The 21,314-nt window shown below is 42.3% G+C and overlaps 1 protein-coding gene across 1 annotated transcript; it reads right to left on the bottom strand.

Annotated features, from left to right (window-relative positions):
• Positions 1–766: 766 nt before the first annotated feature.
• AKR1E2 (aldo-keto reductase family 1 member E2) lies at positions 767–20,057 on the bottom strand. Its single transcript, XM_062180244.1, has 10 exons — positions 20,019–20,057; positions 18,351–18,518; positions 15,549–15,665; positions 13,190–13,267; positions 10,997–11,119; positions 8,192–8,289; positions 6,155–6,227; positions 5,173–5,256; positions 1,709–1,791; positions 767–809 (listed from the first exon to the last, which is right to left on the bottom strand). The coding sequence occupies exons 1-10, from the start codon at positions 20,055–20,057 to the stop codon at positions 767–769; spliced, it is 906 nt and encodes a 301-aa protein (XP_062036228.1).
• Between the last annotated feature and the right edge of the window lie 1,257 nt (positions 20,058–21,314).

Raw genomic sequence — 21,314 nt, 5'->3', positions numbered from 1 at the left:
ACCCCCTTCCTGGCCACCCAAAGTCCTATCTCCTACCCCTTTACTGCCCTCTCACCAATGTGCTTTCCTGCAGAGCCCAGAGACAGCAATTGTAAGTGGAGACTGGTGTAGTAAGCAAATAGGAACAGAGTTTATTTGACAGTGAAAAAATAAACATATGTTCACATGTAAGTGTGAGCTACCTCCAAAAGAAGAACACCCAACAAGAGTGATGAGTGGGCCACATAATTGCTCATAAACTGGAGAAAAAAGAAAAATATGCCTCTGTCCTTCAAGCAGAGAGCAAGGCTCAGCACCTGGTCCTGATGCAGTGAGTGTGAACAGGCTGAACAGTGAGTGCATGAGGGGAAAGTGAGCCATGCTTCCTCTCTGATGTGAGGTTTCCTTGGGTGTAATTTGACTTACCAGAAAAAAAATTAAATCTTTTAAAAATAATATTGGGTTTTAAAGAAGGCTCTGTTTTGAATGGAGAGCACATCCCAGATTTTTGTTTTCCTTTCAATGTGTGACAGTAGAGATTTTTAGAGGAGAGTAAGGGGAATACAAGATTGCTCATGAGTTGATGGTGGTAGAAGCTGAGTAATGAGCTAGAGCTTCGTTACACTATTTTCAAAATCCTTGTATACTGTTTAAAAATTTACATAAGACAGTGTTTTCTTAAAATATGCAGATTAATTCATGTGTCTTCCATACCCTTTTTTGATGATGAGATTGTTGGCATCCATTGGTCTGGGTGGAGCAGGAGTGAGGAAGAAGGAAGCTGCCCTCAGTACTCTGCATGGAAAGGATAGTCTTTATGATTTTCAGTTCTGAAAAACAGAAACAAATCAAGAATAGAAACAAAGAGTAATGTTTTAATTAATATTTATTTGAAAGTCAAGTTAGAGAGAGAGAGAGTCTCCCATCCACCAGTTCACTTCCCAAATGGCTGCAATGACCAAGGCTGGGCCAGACTAAAGCCAGGAGCCTGGAATTTCATCCAGTTCCCACCTATGGGTTTAGGGGCCCTAACACTTGGGCCATTTCCCACTCATTTTCCAGGTTCATTAGCAGGGAGCTGGGTCAGAAATGGAATATCCAGGACTATAAATTGTGCCCATATGGGATGCTGACATTGCATGCAGCACTGCGCCACAAGGCTGGCTTCAAAAACAGATCCACTTTTAAGATAAACATTTTTTTTTGTTTGATAGGCAGAGTTAGACAGTGAGAGAGAGAGAGACAGAGAAAAAGGTCTTCCTTCCATTGCTTCACCCCCCAGATGGCCGCTGCGGCCAGCACGCTGCGCTGATCCAAAGTGAGGAGCCAGGCACTTCCTCCTGGTCTCCCATGCAGGTGCAGAGGCCCAAGCACTTGGGCCATCCTCCACTGTCTTCCCGGGCCACAGCAGAGAGCTGGACTGGAAAAGGAGCAACGGGGACTAGAACCCAGTGCCCATATGGGATGCCGGCGCTGCAGGCGGAAGATTAACCAAGTGAGCCATGGCGCCAGCCCCCAGGTAAACATTTTAAATGATATGTATTTTTTAACTCCAAAGTATATCAAATTGGTCTTTGGCTTCATTGAATAGAACACCTTTGCACAAGAATTAATTAAGGTAAGAAGGCTAAATTACCCTAAACTGATTATGACACCTATTCAGGAACCAACCATCCAATTTGTATATTGCCCCCTCTACTTTAAATGGAACTAAAGGATCTATATTTACGTGGGGAATGTGACCCATCGGAGATTTTTGTCTAGACCAAGAATGTCATCCATATCTTCTTCTTTTAACTCGAAATCAAACACCTGGAATCAAAATATAATGTTCATAGAAAATATTTTGTGTTACATTTAATTGAGCATATGTTACCTATAATCTAGGACTGTAAGGTCAGGCCAAAATAAAAACAATGCTTCAATAGACACCTGGAACCCCCCCCTCACCCCCCGAATTACAGGCTGTTTCCCAAACACATCTTGAGCCCTTTCATTTAACTGGCATTGACTTAGCCTCAGTCTTATTTAGGAAACCTTGGAAAGACGGAATATTTATTTCATTCATTTAAGAAGTAAAAGATACCTTCAAATAGCTAAAAGTTACTGCAAGGAATTTTTACCACTGAACATTCCCTCAAGATCAACCCAACAAAACCATTTGCTCCACAGGGCCATCCCACCACCTAGGGAGCCACATGGCCCCTGGGATGACCCACACTAACAGCATGCATATGCCAGTATAATTTTTCTGAGTAATCATTTCTTTTTTTCTAACATTACATTCTAATGCTCACATACTTGTTTTTCACTAACACAGTAGAAGACCATGACCTGCTTCCACAGCAACAGCTTTTCACAAGGGTGTCAATCTCACCCCTAGCTGAGGGGTGTGTTAGAGGAGGAGGAAATAAAGTTGAATCGAGTGACTTCAAGATGTCCCTGTATGGTGAGAGGCAGGTGGTACCCAAACTTCTACCCCACAGGAAGCTTATTATCCTGCAGACAAGAGCCAGCACTTATTCAGTATATACAGGAATTCAGACAAGGGGGTGATTAGGGTATGTATTTGGAATTGTGTTTGGATTTGCAAGGGAGTATTTTTGGATTGGGGGAATGAACATGTTTAGAAGAGTTTCTACAAATCAAGGCTCAGGGCAGGATTTGTGCAGCATTAATGAATGTGTGTTCTGCAAACAGAAGAGAAGGCAACTGGCCCAGAACTCTGTATTCTGAACCTCTAGTTGTCTCTGAGGTCAATTCCCCCAAACTCCGGTCTTGCTCAACATCTTTCAGCTTCTTCTCCGAACCTTATCTTGTGACCCCAGATTCTGATTCCTGCTGACATGACTGGAGCTTAATCTTGTTCTTCTGAAACCATCCAGGCTCTATGTCCTCAGCCATCAGATCAGATCTGTTTTTGCTCCATTAGGGTCGCACATCTGCTGTGTAATGCTGTCCATCAGGCCCAGGGAAAGCCTTGCCCAATTTCATGCAGCAGACCTAATGCAAAGCATCAGGATGTCTTGTCTTTGCCCTGAGGAGCTCAAAAGCACACCAACTGCCACAATGTAATGGAGACCCCAAGGCACCACGATCTTTGCCAGAGGGGTGGAGAGGCAGGTGTGGCTCTGACTGCCACTTGTTGAGCTTTCACATGAGGTTATGAACTTTTAAGGCTATTAAGCTGCAAATGTTGAGAGTGTCAGGTAAGTTTCTCAAGGCTACCTCCTTCTAGTCAGAATCTTGGCTGCACTACATGGGGCATATGCCAGTCATTCACCCAGTTCCAAATATTGACTTCCATCCCAAGATTTGAGACATAACTCCAAAAGGCCTATCAGTAACCACCCCAGATAACTGAGCCTCCAATAAGTTAGCTGAATTCATTGTCTCAAAGTATAACTTTTCTGGTCAACTGCCTCTGACCTTGACCATTTAAGACCAAGACATCGCAGGAAGTTTGAAGGGAAGTGTACAGGTGACAGGTGGGAGGAGGATTCTACTCCAAAAGCATGAGCCCATTACAGTGAGCACTATGTGTACTCTGTCATGCTCTGTCTTATTCCCAAGGTCTTTCTGTGATGAGTAGACTGCCTCGACTGCTGGAAATGCCACACTGACTGGTGATGACACTGTGTTCCACCTCACACTACCTGAGGATCCATTAGGTCTGAGGACACTGCACTGTTAAATGCAGATGCACCAATACAGCCAGCCCTCCGCATCTGTGTGTTCCATATATGTAGATACCACCAACTGTGTATTGAAAAATTTCAGGGAAAATGTTTCTTTATTGAACTATTTGCTTTTGTCTTTACTCCCTAAGTAGTACTGTATGATAACTATTTATATAGCATTTACATTGTATTATGTTTGATAAGCAATCTATGAATGATTTAAATAAAATAGAATATGTGTATAAGTAAATACATAGAGGGAACTTGAGCATCCCCAGGTTCTAGTATCCACAGAGGCCCCCAGAATGAATTCCCTGCAGATACAGAGGGCTAACTACATCTCTGGATACATTTTATCTTTTCTGGCTGTTGTAGTAAAACTTAAGGGTACAACAGTGACTCATGGAGTTAACCAGAAGCTGGACTTAATGATCAACACAGTGGCAGACTTCTGGGTATCAGTGCACAGATCTACTGAAGATATAAGTGACTAAACAGTCCCAGGCTCACACATGTCAATCTGCGCTGACATGACTAATGGGGTTCGGTCACTAGCAATGCCTACTGATGCCCTTGAGGAATTTCCCATGGGTTATTTCTGTGACTGATGATGACCGGCAGCTAATGGCATTAGGTGCTTCTTTAGAACAGCCACTTACACTAATAATTTTACATGTCTTATTATATTTAATCCCTACAGTAATCTGAGATGGCAATCTGATGAAGAAATTAAGGTTTAGAGAAGTGACCTAGCTGTTAGGTGGCAGGTGGGCCTTTTTAAATCCCAAATCTGTGTCTTAACCACTGTGCTATAGACTGCATCTTCAGAGTTGAAGCCACACAAAGTCCCAAAAATAAAGCTCACATACTTGAACTGTTTTTGCCAGAGATTTAAAATGTTTTCCTCAAAAGGACCCTGGCCTTTCAGTGTTCTATACACACGTTTCCAAAAGGAGATCCTGACTGGCCTTCACTCCCACCTTTCAAAAGTCATCAGACAGGAGTCAGGACAGGAATCTTTCAACCTTACACTCAAAGCAGCAGCTTTCAAGTGACCAGTGCGCACCCTGCCATGTGGCAGAGAGTGGGTTGCTGTCGTTGCTTCGGTTTGCTCCTGAGACAATGGGTGGACAGCATCCAGTCTCCCTTGCCATTTGTTGCAGCCACATGGTTGTCAGGACCAACCAATGTCAGTGGAAGTGAGGTAGACACCTGCAAGCTTAGTCTGTCAAAATATCCCTCACAAGAGACTCTTTCCTATTCCTCAACTTGGGCTGAATGGAGAAAAAGTCAAAACCCTGGGCCAGGGACACTGGGGAGGCACGGCCCACTGACATGAAGCCCGGATCCCTTATATCACCAAGGAAAAGGACCACTGCAAACATCTACAGTGCAGGGGAATAGATCTTTGTTGTGTCAAAGGCACAGAGATCCTGGAGCTGTTTGTTACAGTAGGTAGTTTGTCCGAATATTGGATCCTAATCCTCTAACATAGAAGAAGGAAAACACCTACTTGAATATTCTCATTAATATGCTGTGGGTTGAGGGCTATGGGAATCACTGTCACATTCCTCTGGATCTGAAATCGGAGCAAAATCTGTAGGGAGAAAAAAGACTATATCACACAAAGGGAAATCATAAGAATTCATATCTTAGCCATTTTCCTCAAGGTCTGATTTTTATTAAGAAGTGAATGTTCAAAAGTCAGGAACAGCCAGAGATTTATGACAAATTATTTCAGATCAAAGTCCTTTAGAAATAACACTAGCATTTTCTGAAGAGTTCTATCAGTACATCTGTAATTGCCTTAGGAGAATTTCAAGGGACCCACCAAACCTTAATTAGATCTCCATAATGTGTCAAATCCTCCAAACAAACGATGTTAGAATGAAGAAGACTATAATAAATGACTTTTATGTTCCATTCACTCTAGCATGTTCATGCCCCTGAGGAGACAGAGAAAGTGAGCCTGGGAGCTTGGCCTCTGAGTCCTGAAAGGCTAGGAGGCAAGAAGACTTTGGATGAATGAGGACATGGATGAAAGCAATATGGAGAGTTCTGACCAGTTCATCCAGGTCAGATAATGTATTCCTTAAAAGTACCAATTCCTAGGACTCCTAGAGGACATTAAGAAGGGCATTCCCAGGGGGCTGGTGCTGTCATGCAGTGGGTTAAAGTCCCAATCTGCAGTGCTAACATCCCATATGGGCACCAGTTCAAGTCCCAGTTGCTCCACTTGCAATCCAGCTCCCTGCTGATGTGCCTGGGAAGGCAGTGGAGGGCCCCCACACCCACGTGGGAAGCCTAAAGGAAGCTCCTGGATCCTAGCTTAGAAACAGTGCAGCTGTGGCTGTTGCAGCCAATGGAGAGTGAACCAATGGTGGAAGACCTCTCTCAATGTTTCTACTTCTCTGTAACTTTGTCTTTAAAATAAATAAAATAAATCTTTAAAAAAAAGTAAGGGTACTTCCAGCACAGGACAACCCTTTGAGTACCTGAGCAGGAGTCTTGCCATGATTCTGTGCAATTCTCTGAACCACAGGGTCATCCATCAAGTCAACTCCCTTCCTAGAAAGACGCAAGCACAGGGAGGTGAACTGGAAGATCCTACATGGATTTTTTTTCTTTAAACATAAAAACTCTCCTCCCTGTGATAGATTTTTTCCCTGATAGTGATACATAATCACCACAGGAAATTTAAAAGATGCACAAAATCACGTCACCCCAAGGTCAACATCTGGAGATGACCATTGTTAACATTTTGGTTAATCATCACATCATCACTTTGCATGTGGACTTATTTTGTGCTTTTTTTCAAGAATCAGGTGGCACCATCAAAGTACAGAAAACAATGGGATCTCTGTGATTTGGAGGGTCCCACTGACATGTATGCATTCTCTGGCTCCTTAGATTTCTTCCATAGGACCTGGTAGATGGCCTGCAGCACCATTGATCACTACATTATGCTGCCAATGATAACCTCTGAAATGTTCACTCCAAATACCATGAACAGTTGAGATTTTAAACATGTGGAAACTTTACTGCATGGCATTTTGAAGACTAAGACAAGTGTCCATCCTTCAACATCCATTCAGGTCAGGCAAGTGACAGGAGCTAATAACTATGGAGCCATTTTTTTCACCAACATTTATGAAATTGTTGCTGGATTTCAAATATTGGGCTGGATATAGTCCTCACAGTCCCCTGAAGGAACATTCCTCTTTCCACAAGCCCAAGACTGCAGTCATGTCCCTTCCTCTGAAGCCTGCACCACCCACCCTATCATGGGCTCTTCTTCCCAAAAGCTCAAATGTGGAATGTAACCCAGACTTCTAAGAGCTCCCCAGCTCCTACCAAGTTCAAACACATATGCTGCATGTCAAATGGAAAACACAAAGGTGACAAAATGTAAATCATTTCAGCCTTTTGGGGGATGTCTATCACGTCCTGAGGGCAAAGAATAATAGAATGAGTAAGACATAGTCTTTGCACTTAAGAAGCTTTAATTAGTGAAAGAGGATGAGAAAAATAATGCTAATGTGACAAGGGCTATACACAAAATATGAATACAGAATTCATGAAGGATTCATGGAGATGAGAATGCTTAATTGAATGTTATATTTTTAGAAAAAATGGATTGGCTGAATCAAATAAAGAGATCAGATTTCCAGGTAAATAAAATGGTATATGCTAAGGCACTGAGACTTGAAAGAACATGTTCTAACAGTGGAACTCAAGTAGCTCCATGTGGTTGATGCATTGAATCTCTACAACAAGAGGAAAAAATGAAGATAGAGGCAGGAAGAGGCCATATAAACTGCTACTCATAGGCCATTCTAATATTTGATGTGTTTTAGGCAAGAAAGTGACATGATCATTATAAAACAGGTCCTTTCCATTACTATGTGAATGATGGGTTGGGATGGGGTATGCTTGGGAAATAGTTAAGGGGTTCCTGTAAGAACTTTAGGGAATTGTTCCTTAATTAAGGCATTGATGGTTACAATGGAGTTCCAAAGACAAATTCTAAGTTCTGACAGAAACATTAGTAGTTCTTGGTGTTGGATTGAACTAGGGGGATAATTCAATTTGCAAGTGTCTTGGTGATTTGCTAAGTGGGTGGCAGTGTCCTAGCTGATATTATGAACACAGTGTATATAAATATCAGGTTCTGAGAAAAGAAAAAAACCCAGGATTTGTGCTACCTAAAGACTGAAAATTCTATGAGACATCCTGGTAGATGTCAGTAGCTGATGGATATACTAAAAGAAAGCTTCATGAAAGGGTCTCTTTGGGCTGGTTATGGACCTTGAAATGACCTTTTAAGCAATCCATAAAATGTGACTCTCTAGCTTCTAGCAAAAACTCTTGGCCTTCACCCTGGGCCTTGGAACTTTGGAGGCCTCTTGTGGTCCCTCCACACAGTGCCCACATCTTTTAATGAGTCTCCTTTAAATGTCCAAATGAAATGGAAAGGCAGCATCCATATCCCATTAAGGCCCCAACTAGCATAGTCACGGATGCATCCTTACCATGAGCTACCAAAAGGATAGTAGGCAGTCACGGACACATCTCTCTCTTGACAAAAACCAATCAGATTCTTCTGAGTAAGATATGGGTGGCACTCAATCTGCAAACAAAAGCACAGATGACCACAAAAACTCAGGCAAAACATATCCTATGTAAACTATATAATAAAGAGTAGTATCAATGTCTTGGTCTCACTAATCATCTAGAGTGCCCGTGTTGAGGCCTGGGTGTCTTTTTAAGTAATAAGGATGGACTAAGCCAGGTCCACTCACGGTGAAGGGCTGAATCTACAGACTTAGAGATATCTGTGACATCTGGAGGCTCCAATATCTCCTGCTCAGTGAGGCCTACAACACACCATATCTCCCACCGCCTTTCTGTCCTTTATCTTCCTCTATAGCAGTTATAATCATCTGACAACATAATATTTATTTCTTATATCTGTTTTTACTAGGACTTAAGCTTTATAAGGACAAGGATTGTGTTAAAGATATATTTATATTATTTATTTGGAAGAAAGAGAGAGAGAGAGAGAGGGAGAGAGAGAGAGAGATCTTCCATTTGCTGCTTCACTTCTCAGATAACCATCATGGCCAGTGCTGGTCCAGGACCAAGCCAGAAGCTGGGAGCTCTACCTGGGTCTCCCATATGGGTGGCAGGGGCCCAAACACTTAGACCATTTTCTAATGCTTTTCACAGACAATTAGCAGGGAGCTGGATCAGAAATAGAACAACCAGGACATGGACTGCCACTCATATGGGATGCCAACATAGCAGGCACCAGCGTAACCCACTACATCACAATGCTGGTCCCAGAGACAAGGATTTTTTATGTGCATTTATTTTTGTTTTGTTTGTTTCACTTTTAATTTTAATTTAATTTTTACAGATTCAATGTGATTTGTAGGTATAATGTACCTCAACACCTAGACAAACCTAGGCATGCAGAAATGAACAAATTAAATTGAGGAGTTACATGTGATAAATGTATGGTACAGGTGACTTCCATTAATATTTTAAAAAGTTTGAGAGCAGGATTGCTACCTCTTCCATTTTCTCTATATTCCCATGTACAATGCCAGGTTATAAGTGGACTTAAACGTACATTTAGAGTGAATTGAAATGATCTATGAATAGAGCCTTTACTCTCAGGGATACAACCAGCCCAGCAAGATTGGCTACCAAGAATCCTCCAACAGAAAATCCAGGCCTTCTAGAACATTCCAAATCCTGCATTCTTGAGTCTACAACTCTACGAAAGCAGACTCTCCAAGTTGCCCTCTCTCTCCATTTCCAGCAACTATTACTAGGTATTTAAAATGCATTTCATCATCATCAACAACAAAAATACACGACAAAGAAGCTATTGTTCATTTAAACAAATGCTATGTGTGTAAGGTTTGGAAGAAGCAAAACTGAACTATATTAGACATTGAATTAGAGATTTCTCTTTGAGATGGTGACTTGTACGGGAGACAGAAAGACCTTCTGGAAAGCTGAGGATGTTCATTCTTGCTCTGGGTGCTGAACATTTAAGTGTGGTCAACTGAGAAAATTCAGTTGTACCCTTAATGACCCATGGACTTCTCTGTATGGATGTCACACTGGATTTTTATAGTGATTTATTTATATTCATTTCACTTGAAAGTGAGAAAGAGAGATAGAGAGGTCTCCTACTGCAGAGATACTCTCCAAGGGTCCACAACAGCTAGGTCCGGGCCAGGCCTAATCCAAGAGCCTAGAACTCAACCTAAGTCTTCCACACTCACCACTGTCATAATGAATTTTTTAAAACCTGATTTTTAATAAGCACAAAGTGATGCTCTTTTCTTGATAATTCTAAACTGAAAACCATCCATGTGCATATCAACAACAGAAGGAATAACTACATCACGGGGTATTCACACAATGGAATCCCTTATAGATCAATGAGTTATATACACACGCAAGCACATAGGAATTCATATAAGAAACATAATGTGTGTGAAATAAACCTGACAAAAACTGTCTGTAAACCATTATTATTCTATCTGTAAAGAGATGAAAATCCAATCTGTATTTCTAGAAATCAGAACAATGGTTACCTTCACAGGATCTGGGTGCTTAATAGAAATGAGCATGATTGAGAGCTTCTGGAGTACTGATCCTGCTCTCTTTCCTGACCTGAATTCTGGTTAGGAAGCTGTGCTATCTTTATGAGGACATATCAAGCTCCTTTTACACATGTACACTTTCCTGTACATGTGCATTGCACTTTAATTATTATGTTTAAGTAAAACATGTTACTGCAAAAATATTCTTTGGAAATGTTAAGCTACTCAATCTGTCTAGAAAATTTAATAGTCCTGTTTCCACAAGTTTTTTCTCTGCATTAAAATGAGAAGGGCCAGCCCCTGTGAGCCTGAGGTGAAGGCATTTCCTCAACCACCCATTCCTGCTGCCTGTCTGCGTAGGCATGCAGGAAAGAGAAAAGGGTTGTTTTCATCTAATGAGGGCACAGGGCCTTCCAGCACCCTGAGCCTTCATAACACACCTGATGACCTGCCTATGACTGCATATGGAGAACCAAGCTCCAGCTCATATCTAGACTGACAACACTACCACCTTACAGATAAGCCTTAGAGAAACCCACTTGCCTACTCACCCTGTCATGAGCGCAACTTTTACTGCAAGTCATGACAGTGACCGTCCCTAGAGGACAATGTCTTCTTGTGTGCTTACCTCATCCTCTCATTTCCAACATAGTTACATTAACTGTTAGGAAGTTAACAATACCACCGAAACCCTCTGACACTTCTACCACTCACCTGGTTAGTCACTGGTTTGATCCTCAAACCAGGCTTTCTCAAAAGCCTCTCAAGTTGTTCATGGTTGAAGTTGCACACTCCAATGGCCTTTACCAGCCCTGCCTTCACCAGCTCCTCCATGGCCTGAAAAAGAGCAAAGAATTCAGGGTCTCTGTATACTCCCCTGACGTCATGCCTCTTAGCAATCTGGCATAGTATTCTATATACAATGAATTTTTAGGGTCTCTTACTTAAAATTTCAAAACATTTCTTTTTTAAGATTTATTTACTTATTTGAAAGACAGAGTTACATAGAAGGAGAGGCAGGGAGAGAGAGAAAGAGAGGAATGGAGGGGGGAAGAGAGTGAGAGAGAGGAAGAGAGAGAGAGAGATAGAGAGAGAGAAAGAGAGAGCTCTTCCATTTGCTGGTTCACTCCCCAGATGGCTGCAATGGTCAGTGCTTGGCTAGGTCAAAGTCACGAGCTAGGAGTTTCTTCTTTTTCTCCCACCTGGGTGCAGGAGCCCAAGGACTTGGGCCATCCTCCTCAGCTTTCATAGGTGTATTGGCAGGGAGCTAGATTAGAATTGGAGCAGCCAAGACTTGAACCATCACCCGTATGGGATGCTGGTGCTGCAAGTGGAGGATTTACCCACTGCACCACAACACCGGCCCCTAAAAGCATTTCTGCACCCAAAGTCTGCTCTCAGTTTCATCTCTTTATATCTGGTATATGCTGGGCAAATTATACGATTTTATGAAGCTTGAATTTCCTCACAGGCAACCACAGGATACTTTGAAGGGTTCCATGACATGATGTGCAAAAAAATTATTTAAACCTGGAATCTAATAAACATTCCATACATTCAACTACTATGATTACTAGTAATCTGAATATCCATTGGTATGCTGTCAAACAAATATGTCTATTGCTGATTTTATTTCTTTACATTTCCTTATCACAATTATATATCACTTCCTTGTCTCATCTTTACCACTTAGTATGATAAAGAACTCAATGGTACAACACTACAAAGATCACTGATGAACAAGTCAGCCTAGCCCTCAGCATCAGAATGAAGATGACCTCTGTGCCAGTACCCCTAGTCAGCAATAAGTCCTGAATGGTCACTGGGCCATTAGCAGTGAGTCAGTGTGCAACCATTACTGCCTCTGCTCTGCAACAATCACCAGGAACTCCCTGTCGCTACACTGAAAGTTTAACCCAAATCTTAAAGGAGTGACAGTGCTGGAATTCCTGGACACTGGTCCTGATATCTCAGACATGGAGTCAGCCTGTGTTTCATTGATTCACAGGTGATGAGGATGGTGGCAGCTAGTCCAAGGTCTTCACTCTGTGGTTTCCCTATTGTCTCCCTGTTCCATGGCTGTGGACTCTTAAATGACATACTCATCATTCTCAAGTAGTGGCTCCATGATTCCATCTCCTGAATGCAAGCTCTCCACTAAACTCAGTTCAAGTTTGAACTCTCTTTATTCATGATTTGTAACCATTCCATTTCTCTATCTCCCACACTGGTTAGGAAAATATATGTATTCAGTCAGGCATGCTAGGGACTATGTCCTAAAGGAACCTTGATATCCTCACTCTCTACTCCTGCCTACAATCCATTTGTTAACCTTCATGAGCTTCCTAAAATTAACACCTCCTTTATTCCCCTGATCTCTACTTTACTTCAAGCCTCACCATTTATCACCCAGACTCTAGAAATTTGTGAAAATTTCAACTGTCCTTCTATTTGCCTTCCATCTCCCTCACATGTGTTTCACTATGCTCTCAACATTATCATTTAGAATATTTAAAAGAGACATAATAAGAACTATAAAGTATTAATAGTGGGTGCCAATAGGTAATGGAAACACAAATTTTAAAATTTTCTCTTTTGTGTTATTCTGCATTTTATAAAATAAATATTTTTTATCTCAACAAAAAGCATCTGAGAAAAAAAAGCAAGGCTTCTTTAGTGGTTCTTAAAATTTTAGAGAGAAGTAAAACAATAAGCTAATGCTAACAGGGAAGTCATTTGATTTGTCCGAGTTCTTCAAGCATCCATCCCTAATTCATACTGCAATCCCTGTGTCTCAACTAGACAAACCTGGTGTCCTTAACACAAGAAGCTCTGTGTCTCACAACTTCCTATTTTTGGTGATCCACCAGCAAGGATGAAGTTGCCACCTGACATGGCTCAGCTTACCTCCCATGTTTCCAGGTAGTCGGTATCACTTGGTATAACACTGCCATGATGATCCAAAGGCAACTCTTTCTTTCCTGGCTATGAGAATATGAAGAAAATGAGCTTATTATGGCCTCTGGTCACCACTGATGAAGACCCTGGGTAGAGAGAGGATCAAGATACTTGGAAAGATCTCTATGTGTCACGAGATCAACATCCAAGCTGCAGCCTGGCAGTGCCTTTTATAGGCCTTGGTTTCCTACCTTTGTAAAACCAAAGGTCAAGCAGACCAGATAAACAACAAAGTCCTCACCAGCCTTCCAGTTCACTGCCTACCTCTCATAAGGGAGAAAGGAAAGGCATTGAGTCATCACTCATTGCCAGAGAACAGTCTAGTAACTTCGGGTGAAGAAGAGGGCAAAAGTAATTTTCTTCATGTCCAAGGAACACAGAAAACCTTCTCTCAACTCCATTCTTAGTACTTACTCCTCTTTTCTTAGAATTCTCATCAGGACGAGAAATAATTAACTGAGAATTCAAAGGTACAAGGAAGGTACATGGCCAAGAAAAACACTTTTAAATGGTAAAATTTCAAAGTCCCTTCTGAACAGTTGCAGATGTTGATTTGCAATTCTCCTGCCTCATTCACACTCACTCCCTACCTACCCAGCATATTATAGCATGAGTGGTGAGAGACTTATGTTTATTTGACCACATGCAATCTACCAAAATGACAGAAGACCCAAAGTGATCTGTGTCTCAGAGGAAATTTCCATAATGAAATGAAGGACATGTCTTGCTTCTAAGCCTTCCCCTATGTTGACATTCTTCAAGTCCCCCACACAAATTTTGTCCTGGTTTCACAGCTGGACACTGCTCTTCTCTGCCTCTGACATCATACTAGGCCTAGAAGCTTCTACTGGTCAGAAAACATGCTATTGATGCTACACTATTATTCTACTGTGTAGTTTGTTGAATGGTCTGGTGCTGCCTTGTTTTCTACCATTCAGAGATCCAAAAGCAGGAATCTCCTGGCAGAGAGCAATAAATGCCTGACCTAAACATAAGCTTCTGGGTCCCAGTAATCTTCTTTAAACTTCCTTGCCTCAGTGGCATCATCTATGTAATGGAAGATTAACAGCACATACTTCACAGTAATGCTGTGAGGGTGAAATGAATGCTTTACATTAGGTACCTAAACAGGACCTGGCACCTAATTAAAATAATGAGAGGAAAAAGTAAGTGCAATATATCTATTATCACTGCTTTACTGTGGTGATATTCAAAAACAGAATTATTTTTAATTATTTCTGTCTCTTTTGCTCTCTATGCACCTTCTGTTCTGTGTTAATGTGACTCATGTACCCGTGTTATTTACTGAAACTAGATACAAAGCTGCACTGGAAATGGAGTGGGTTTTGTTGTTTTAATCCAAAGTGATAGCCAACATTTTGGTGCACACTATAAGACCCTCAAACAAGGCAGGCATACTGGGGCAGCAGCAGTCACTCAAGGAAAGTTTGTGGTCAACTGTCACCCATTCCAACGTAAGAATCACCACACTTCAAAGACTTCTACATTTCCCAGGCACCACCCAAGTGACCTCTCCTTGTCCAGGAAGGCTTCCATTTTCACCTAGGGCTGATGTGCAGGGACAACCTAGGCAGCACTCACAAGAGATTGAATGGAAGGGGAGAGCGAGTGGGAAAGGGGAGGGTTGCGGGTGGGAGGGAAGTTATGGGGGGGGAGCCATTGTAATCCATAAGCTGTACTTTGGAAATTTATATTCATTAAATAAAAGATAAAAAAACCAAGAGATTGAGGCAGGGAATGCTGCTGAGTTAAAGCAGGGGGTGGGAGGGGTGATTGTAACATCAGCCATTAATGGAATAACATAAAGCTAAGCAGAAGAATCATCTATTTTCATCATCAACCAGACCCTGTAGCGATGAAAAGCATATCATGCACAAAAACAATCCCTCCAAAGAGAATGGAACTTGCAAGAAGAGGTAGGGCCAAGGACATCACTGGAAAGCTAAGAATGGCACAATCAGAAGTCTTGAGTAGTAGTATTTCCTCATCAGATACCTCTTTCACCTATACATAGATACAAAAAACTCACTCCCTTTTGGCTTGAAAGAAAAGTGCCAGACTTAAAGACAGAAAAATGAAATCATCCGAGGTTCTCCAATTCAATCCTCTCCTGAGCTAAGATCCAGAGATTTTAAGATGCCTTCCCAGACCACAGCCAGCATGTGCTGTCTGCAGTAGCAGAAACACATCCTGAATGCTGGCCCATGCTGTTTCTGCCATGAAATGAGGTTTGACTGTGGAGAAGAATCCCTGAAAGCTGGATGTCTAACCACTTAATGCACAGTACCTTGAAACCCATAGGCCAGTGCATGAGGTAAAGGTCGATGTATTCCAGGTTGAGTGTCTTCAGAGTCTTGATGCATGCTGCTTTCACCAAGGACTTCTTGTGGCAGGTGCACCACAGCTGCAAAGGACAGAGGGGCCACTGTGACACACAGCCATATCCCAGAGCTAACAAAACAGTGGGGTCTTCAGTCCCACAAAAGCTACTCTCTGGAAGATCAAAAATATTTAAAATGAGAAAATGGCCAATACAACATAACAAGTTCTGAGGAGAACATGAAGTGATATTGTACTCAAAAACTTTCTTAGACCCCCTGGAAAGGGTCTTCAAATAGGGCTCCTTTGTCAAATTCCTACTCAAGGGAAGTTCAGGACACCAAGAAAAGCTTGGTAGAAGTTATGATGGTTATTATTTGGATTCTCTGGGGCTGCCAATAATATCTGCTGGCAGAAAGAATATGAAGAAAAATCAGAAATATTTATGTGTTGTGTTTCCAAGTCATATTCACTAACAGATTTCATGTGAATGGTTCTCTATTTGAAGCTAATGGAGCCTTGTTGGATAAACTCCATAAGCTAACGTGTATTGTCATATTGATGTAGGTATTTCTTCCCATTTGCTCCATTAAATAAAAAATATATAATTGTTTTTCCCCTCATTTTTTCTCCACTCTGTTTTTGCTTATGGTGACAAAAGCTAACCTGAAGTCTCCATAGAAGTGAGTGAAAGCAAAAATAAGGTGAATGAAAGGAAAAGGAATGTAAAATAAATGAAAATAAACACAATATTTTAACAAAATATTGTGAACATATTGATGACTTTTCCAAATTTCCAAAATAATGAGTATACTGCAACAGCTGTGACTTATTCAGAAGCAACTTGTCTCCAGACAGTGGGGTGAACCTTAGAAATCCCAATTGTCTGTCTCCCTACTTGGAGTATTCAGAAGAAATTCCTATACAAGCAAACACTGTGCCCTAACCCTTACCACTCTTATTAGACAGCAATAATGAAAGGCAAAAATTAATTGCCTTAGAGTAAAACAGAAAGGCACTATTGTAATTGTAAAATTTTCAGTCTAGAAATTTCTCAAAGCCTTGTTTCACAGGTGCTGAAGCTGTAGTGCTAATCCATCTGCTGTCTGATACCCACACTCCTGACTGAAAGCTACAGAGAACTAGAACTTGAACACATGGTTCTCGATATCAAGGTCTTAACATTCTGCTTCAAAGTCAAAGGTAAAGGAATTCATTAATTTTCCACTACCTCGATCTACCCCCTGTATTTTCTAGAAGGCTTGCCTTTTCACCATCCTCATGTCCACTTCCTCTTTCCCATCCCCCCCCACTATTCCAAGTCTGACCTTCCTCAACACCCACCTATACTGTTGTTAATATCTCCTTACTTGTCTCCTGCCTCTGACTCAAATGCCTGCTCCTTTCAGCTGCTACAACACCCCGTATACAACACAGACCCCCCCACCTCTTACATATTAGCTGCTTAAAAGCCTGCCAATTGACCTGCATCTCAAGGACAAAGTACAAGCTCCTAAGATTACATTCCAAGCCTCTCCTGACCTGTCCTCTGGCCACATCTCCAATTTCACATCTTTTTCCCCTCTAAAGCTTCTCACTGTGTGATCCAATAGCACCAAACTTCTTAGAGATTCCTGCATCTGCTGTCTCCTTTGGGCCTGATGACTGTATTGAAATCGTTCCTTTTTAAATTTTTTTATAGGCAGAGTAGACAGTGAGAGAGAGACAGAGACCGAGAGAAAGGTCTTCCTTTTCCCGTTGGTTCACTCCCCAATGGCTGCTGCGGCTGGCGCACTGCAGCCAGCACACTGCGCTGATCCGAAGCCAGGAGCAGGTGCTTCTCCTGGTCTCCCATGCAGGTGCAGGGCCCAAGGACTTGGGCCATCCTCCACTGCACTCCCGGGCCACAGCAGAGAGCTGGCCTAGAAGAGGGGCAACCAGGACAGAATCTGGTGCCCCGACCGGGACTAGCACCTAGTGTGCCGGTGCCACAGGCAGAGGATTAGCCTATTGAGTAGGGGCACTGGCTGAAATTGTTCCTTTTGTAATGCTATCCCCACCTCTTCACCTGCACTATGCCCAGAGTTTATTAATCAGAAGTCTGGGGTAGAACTTGAACCTGCATTTTCACTATCACTCTGGAATGATTCTAAATTTGAGAACTGCTATGTAGACAAAGTTCAAGTGCAGATTACTCAATTTTTAAGGGAGAATGAGGATGAGAGATGGAGAGGCAGAAAGAGGAAGAAATCTTCCATTCACTGGTCACTCTGCAAATGCACTAGTGGCTTGGGCTGGACCAGGAATATCATTCAGGTCTCTGTGTGAATGGGAGAAACTCAAGCATTGGAAAAATCCACTGCTGTCTCCGTGTATGCACCAGCAGGACTGGAAGCAGAGCTGGGCATCTATTCCAGGCTCTCTGATACAGGATGCAGGCAAACCTTATAGCAGCTTAACCTACTGCACCTCACCACCCAACTCTTGATGTTTGTTTTAAGAATATATCATTAATTGGAAGATATCTGTGCAATCCCTCCTTAATGGTCAAATCAATAACATGAGGGAAATTGACCCACATGCAATATGTCTCAGTGACATTTTTCATGAATATGTGAAATTTCTGTGAGTAGTGGTCCGTGTATGGAGCAAAGCCATAAAACTTTATCAGGAAATTAGAAACGTCTCCATGCTATGCAATTTTAGCTTTTCTGTTAGTGGATGCTGGAATGGCTGAGACTCTGTTACCCATGCAACTAAGAAGACCTACCTTGCTGACAATAAAGAGATCCTCTCGCGTCACGATGTCCTCTACGATTTTGGAGTAGACGGCTGTTCCAACCTCACTTTCATTATGGTATAAGGAAGCACAGTCAAAGTGCTTATACCCCAAGTCAATGGCCAGCTTCACTGCCTCAGTCACCTCTCCTGGGCCTGCCTGTGGAACCAGCAAAACAAAAGTGTTCCTTCCAAAATCAAAGTGATCCAACCCAAATCCCCCTGCTTTCACTTAAGAATGTGGAGTCACATAATACATAGAAAATTTAGTCACTGAACTGGTACTATTGTCAATCAGTCATAACTTAGGGAATCAGAGTCAGAAACTTCTTTACAGATCATTTAAGTTCCAGTTCCTTTATTTGGGCAAAAACCATAGGTCTTTTTCATGTCTGCAGAGATGCCATGCTTCTTGAATAATCAAAAGAATAAATGTAGAATTATTAATAATAATAATCATTATTATTACTGTGACAAAGAGGGATAGGACCTGTCCAGTGTTTTTCAAGACCATACTGTATGAAAGTAACAGACACAAGGGAACATGAGCTAAACACAAATGAATACCACAGATGCTACACACAGTCGCCATCAACTGGGCTCAAGCGAGAGAAGAGTCTAGAATGTGGGCAAGACTATGGAGGAGGATCATAAGCTTACGTGAAGATTCATAGTGGGCTTGATAGTTCATAAACCACTTTTATATTTGAACTTTTCCATAATCTATGAGATGTATCAGTACAGTGGTCTTCATTTAACAAGCAATAGATGTCAGTGTAGCCAAATGACAATGAAAAAAAGTGAGTATCTTAAGTTAGAAAAGGAATAGCCACAGGACTAGAGAACAAAATCATAAAAAGAAGGAAATCAGTGGAATAGGAAACAAAGTTGAAACAGGGAAATCAACAGAACCAGAAATTTGTTCTATGAAAATAATAATAAATACACAATCATCGGGAAAGACTATAATAAATAATAATTACCACCATAATAAAATACACAACCTTCGGGAAAGATTAATTGATAGAAGCCCACTTTGTAAAATGATATGAAAAGGAAGGATATGCAGACCAAATAAAAGAAAATATTACCTATAGCTATACATACGTATTATTAGAAAAATAACATAAAATGGAAAGGTTTCTAAAAATAAATTAAAAACTCAAGAAGAAATGAAGGTTTAATAGCCGTGTAATAAAGTAATAAGAGAGCAAGTGTCCTAAACTCTTCAGCATAACCCTAAACTCAAAAACAGGCAAAATTCTATAAAAAATATTAAAAGCGACTATGAAATGCCATAGCTGCCACCAGATTTTCAGATAATTTACTAAAATTTGTTTTACAAAAGTTTCAGTCCCGCTCATGTCATAGCGAGATGCCATTTTAGGTTAACAGCCTCGTCTTCCTCAGGCAGGAGTGGACCTGTAGCATGGCACAAGCGACTTCCCAGACCCGTTGCGGATCCCAGTTTGGATCCCTATCAGGTGGAGCTGCCGTGGTCTGAGGAGTAGGGCGAGAATCCTGGGAAGTTCTGGGTGCCGGAGACCCCAAGGCGAAGATTCACCCGTCCAGAGCCCAGCCCCCACCCTCCAGAATTCACTTAAGTCAGGTGTGCAGTGGCGGAAGAGGCGGCCACTTCCGGCATGCCTGACCATTTCACCTTCCAGGTGCCCAGCCCCACAACAGGGATCTTCGTCATTCTTGGTGTTGCACTGTTAGTGACGGGTGGCTCTGATCAGTTGGTGAGGATAGCAGCAGCCATGTTGGTTACTTGGAGACCCCACGTGCACTGCAAGCCCCCTGATTGGTTGATGGAACTCATCCCGATTGGCTGAAGACATCATGTGGGGTGGAGAGTGGGGGGGTTTCTTCTAGAATCAAACAAGTGGTCGGGTTCTTTGGCTAGGAAAGTGGCGCCAGGCTTGCTGTCTCCTAGCAACGTAGCTGGTGCCTACCATGCATGCATGTGTATATGTGTGTGTGTGTATGTGTGTATGTGTGCGTGTGTGTGTGAATGGCTTCCTCTAGGTTCCATTTCTCCCCTGGCAGGAGCTATCTCCAGAGCACTTCAAGTGGACAAGATCTGTGATTCTGTGGCAGTTACCAGAATAGTTGGGTCTAGGGTAAGATTTCCAGGGCCAATCCGTTGTATATGGGGCCACAAAATGCAAGAGAGGTGGCCTCAGCTTTCCCTTATACAATTAGGGTGCTGGGCTGGGAGTATGTGACCCCAAGAATTCCAAAGGCTCTCAAAAGTCTATTGGCCTCAATTCTCCATCAATGAATCCCCTGCCCCGTGAGATTTTGGAAATGCCTTCAACCCCATGGTGGGTCCTCCCAAGCAGAAAGACGTGGGGCTTGGGGTAAAGAGGATTTGGGTGGTGTAGGATGTGGCCAAGCTCAGGATCATTTCTCCAGGGCTAGCACAGCCCTTGTTGGAGCCTCAAGGCCCTCAGTGGGTGCAGGACAAGAGTCATTACCCCAGCTACAGTGAGTGACCTGGACGCCTCCAGAGGTAGAAAAAAGTGAGACAAGGGAGTCTTCTGAGGTCCCTCTCATTGTTACTAGTGCTTGCAGGTCCTGCTCCTTCATCCCCTTCAGTCCTGGGCTCCTAATGTGGACACTCAACACCATGTGAAGATTTTGTTTCTGATTTCCTACCTGGGGCCATAGTGTTTGAGCTGAGCAGGTGAGGATGGCAGAACCCACTGTGCTCAGTGAAGCAGCTAGAGCCAGGGTAAAGCCTCCAAAGGTCATTCTGGGTGTCCTCTTAACTCACATCCACCTGGCACCTCCTGTTGCTAGTGTCCACCCCCACGCTATGAGCTGCCCAAAGGCAGGAAGGCGGCTCTGAGTTCCTCTCATGTCTATTCAGCACCTGTACCCTCAGCAGCCACTTCATGGAGGGACAATGTTAGGACCTGAGTGAGGCTCTGAAAAAAAAACTGAAATGGAC

Source organism: Lepus europaeus, chromosome 21 (genome assembly GCF_033115175.1).
Source record: "Lepus europaeus isolate LE1 chromosome 21, mLepTim1.pri, whole genome shotgun sequence".
Lineage (NCBI taxonomy): Eukaryota > Metazoa > Chordata > Mammalia > Lagomorpha > Leporidae > Lepus > Lepus europaeus.
This window is presented reverse-complemented; position numbering and strand designations above follow the sequence as displayed.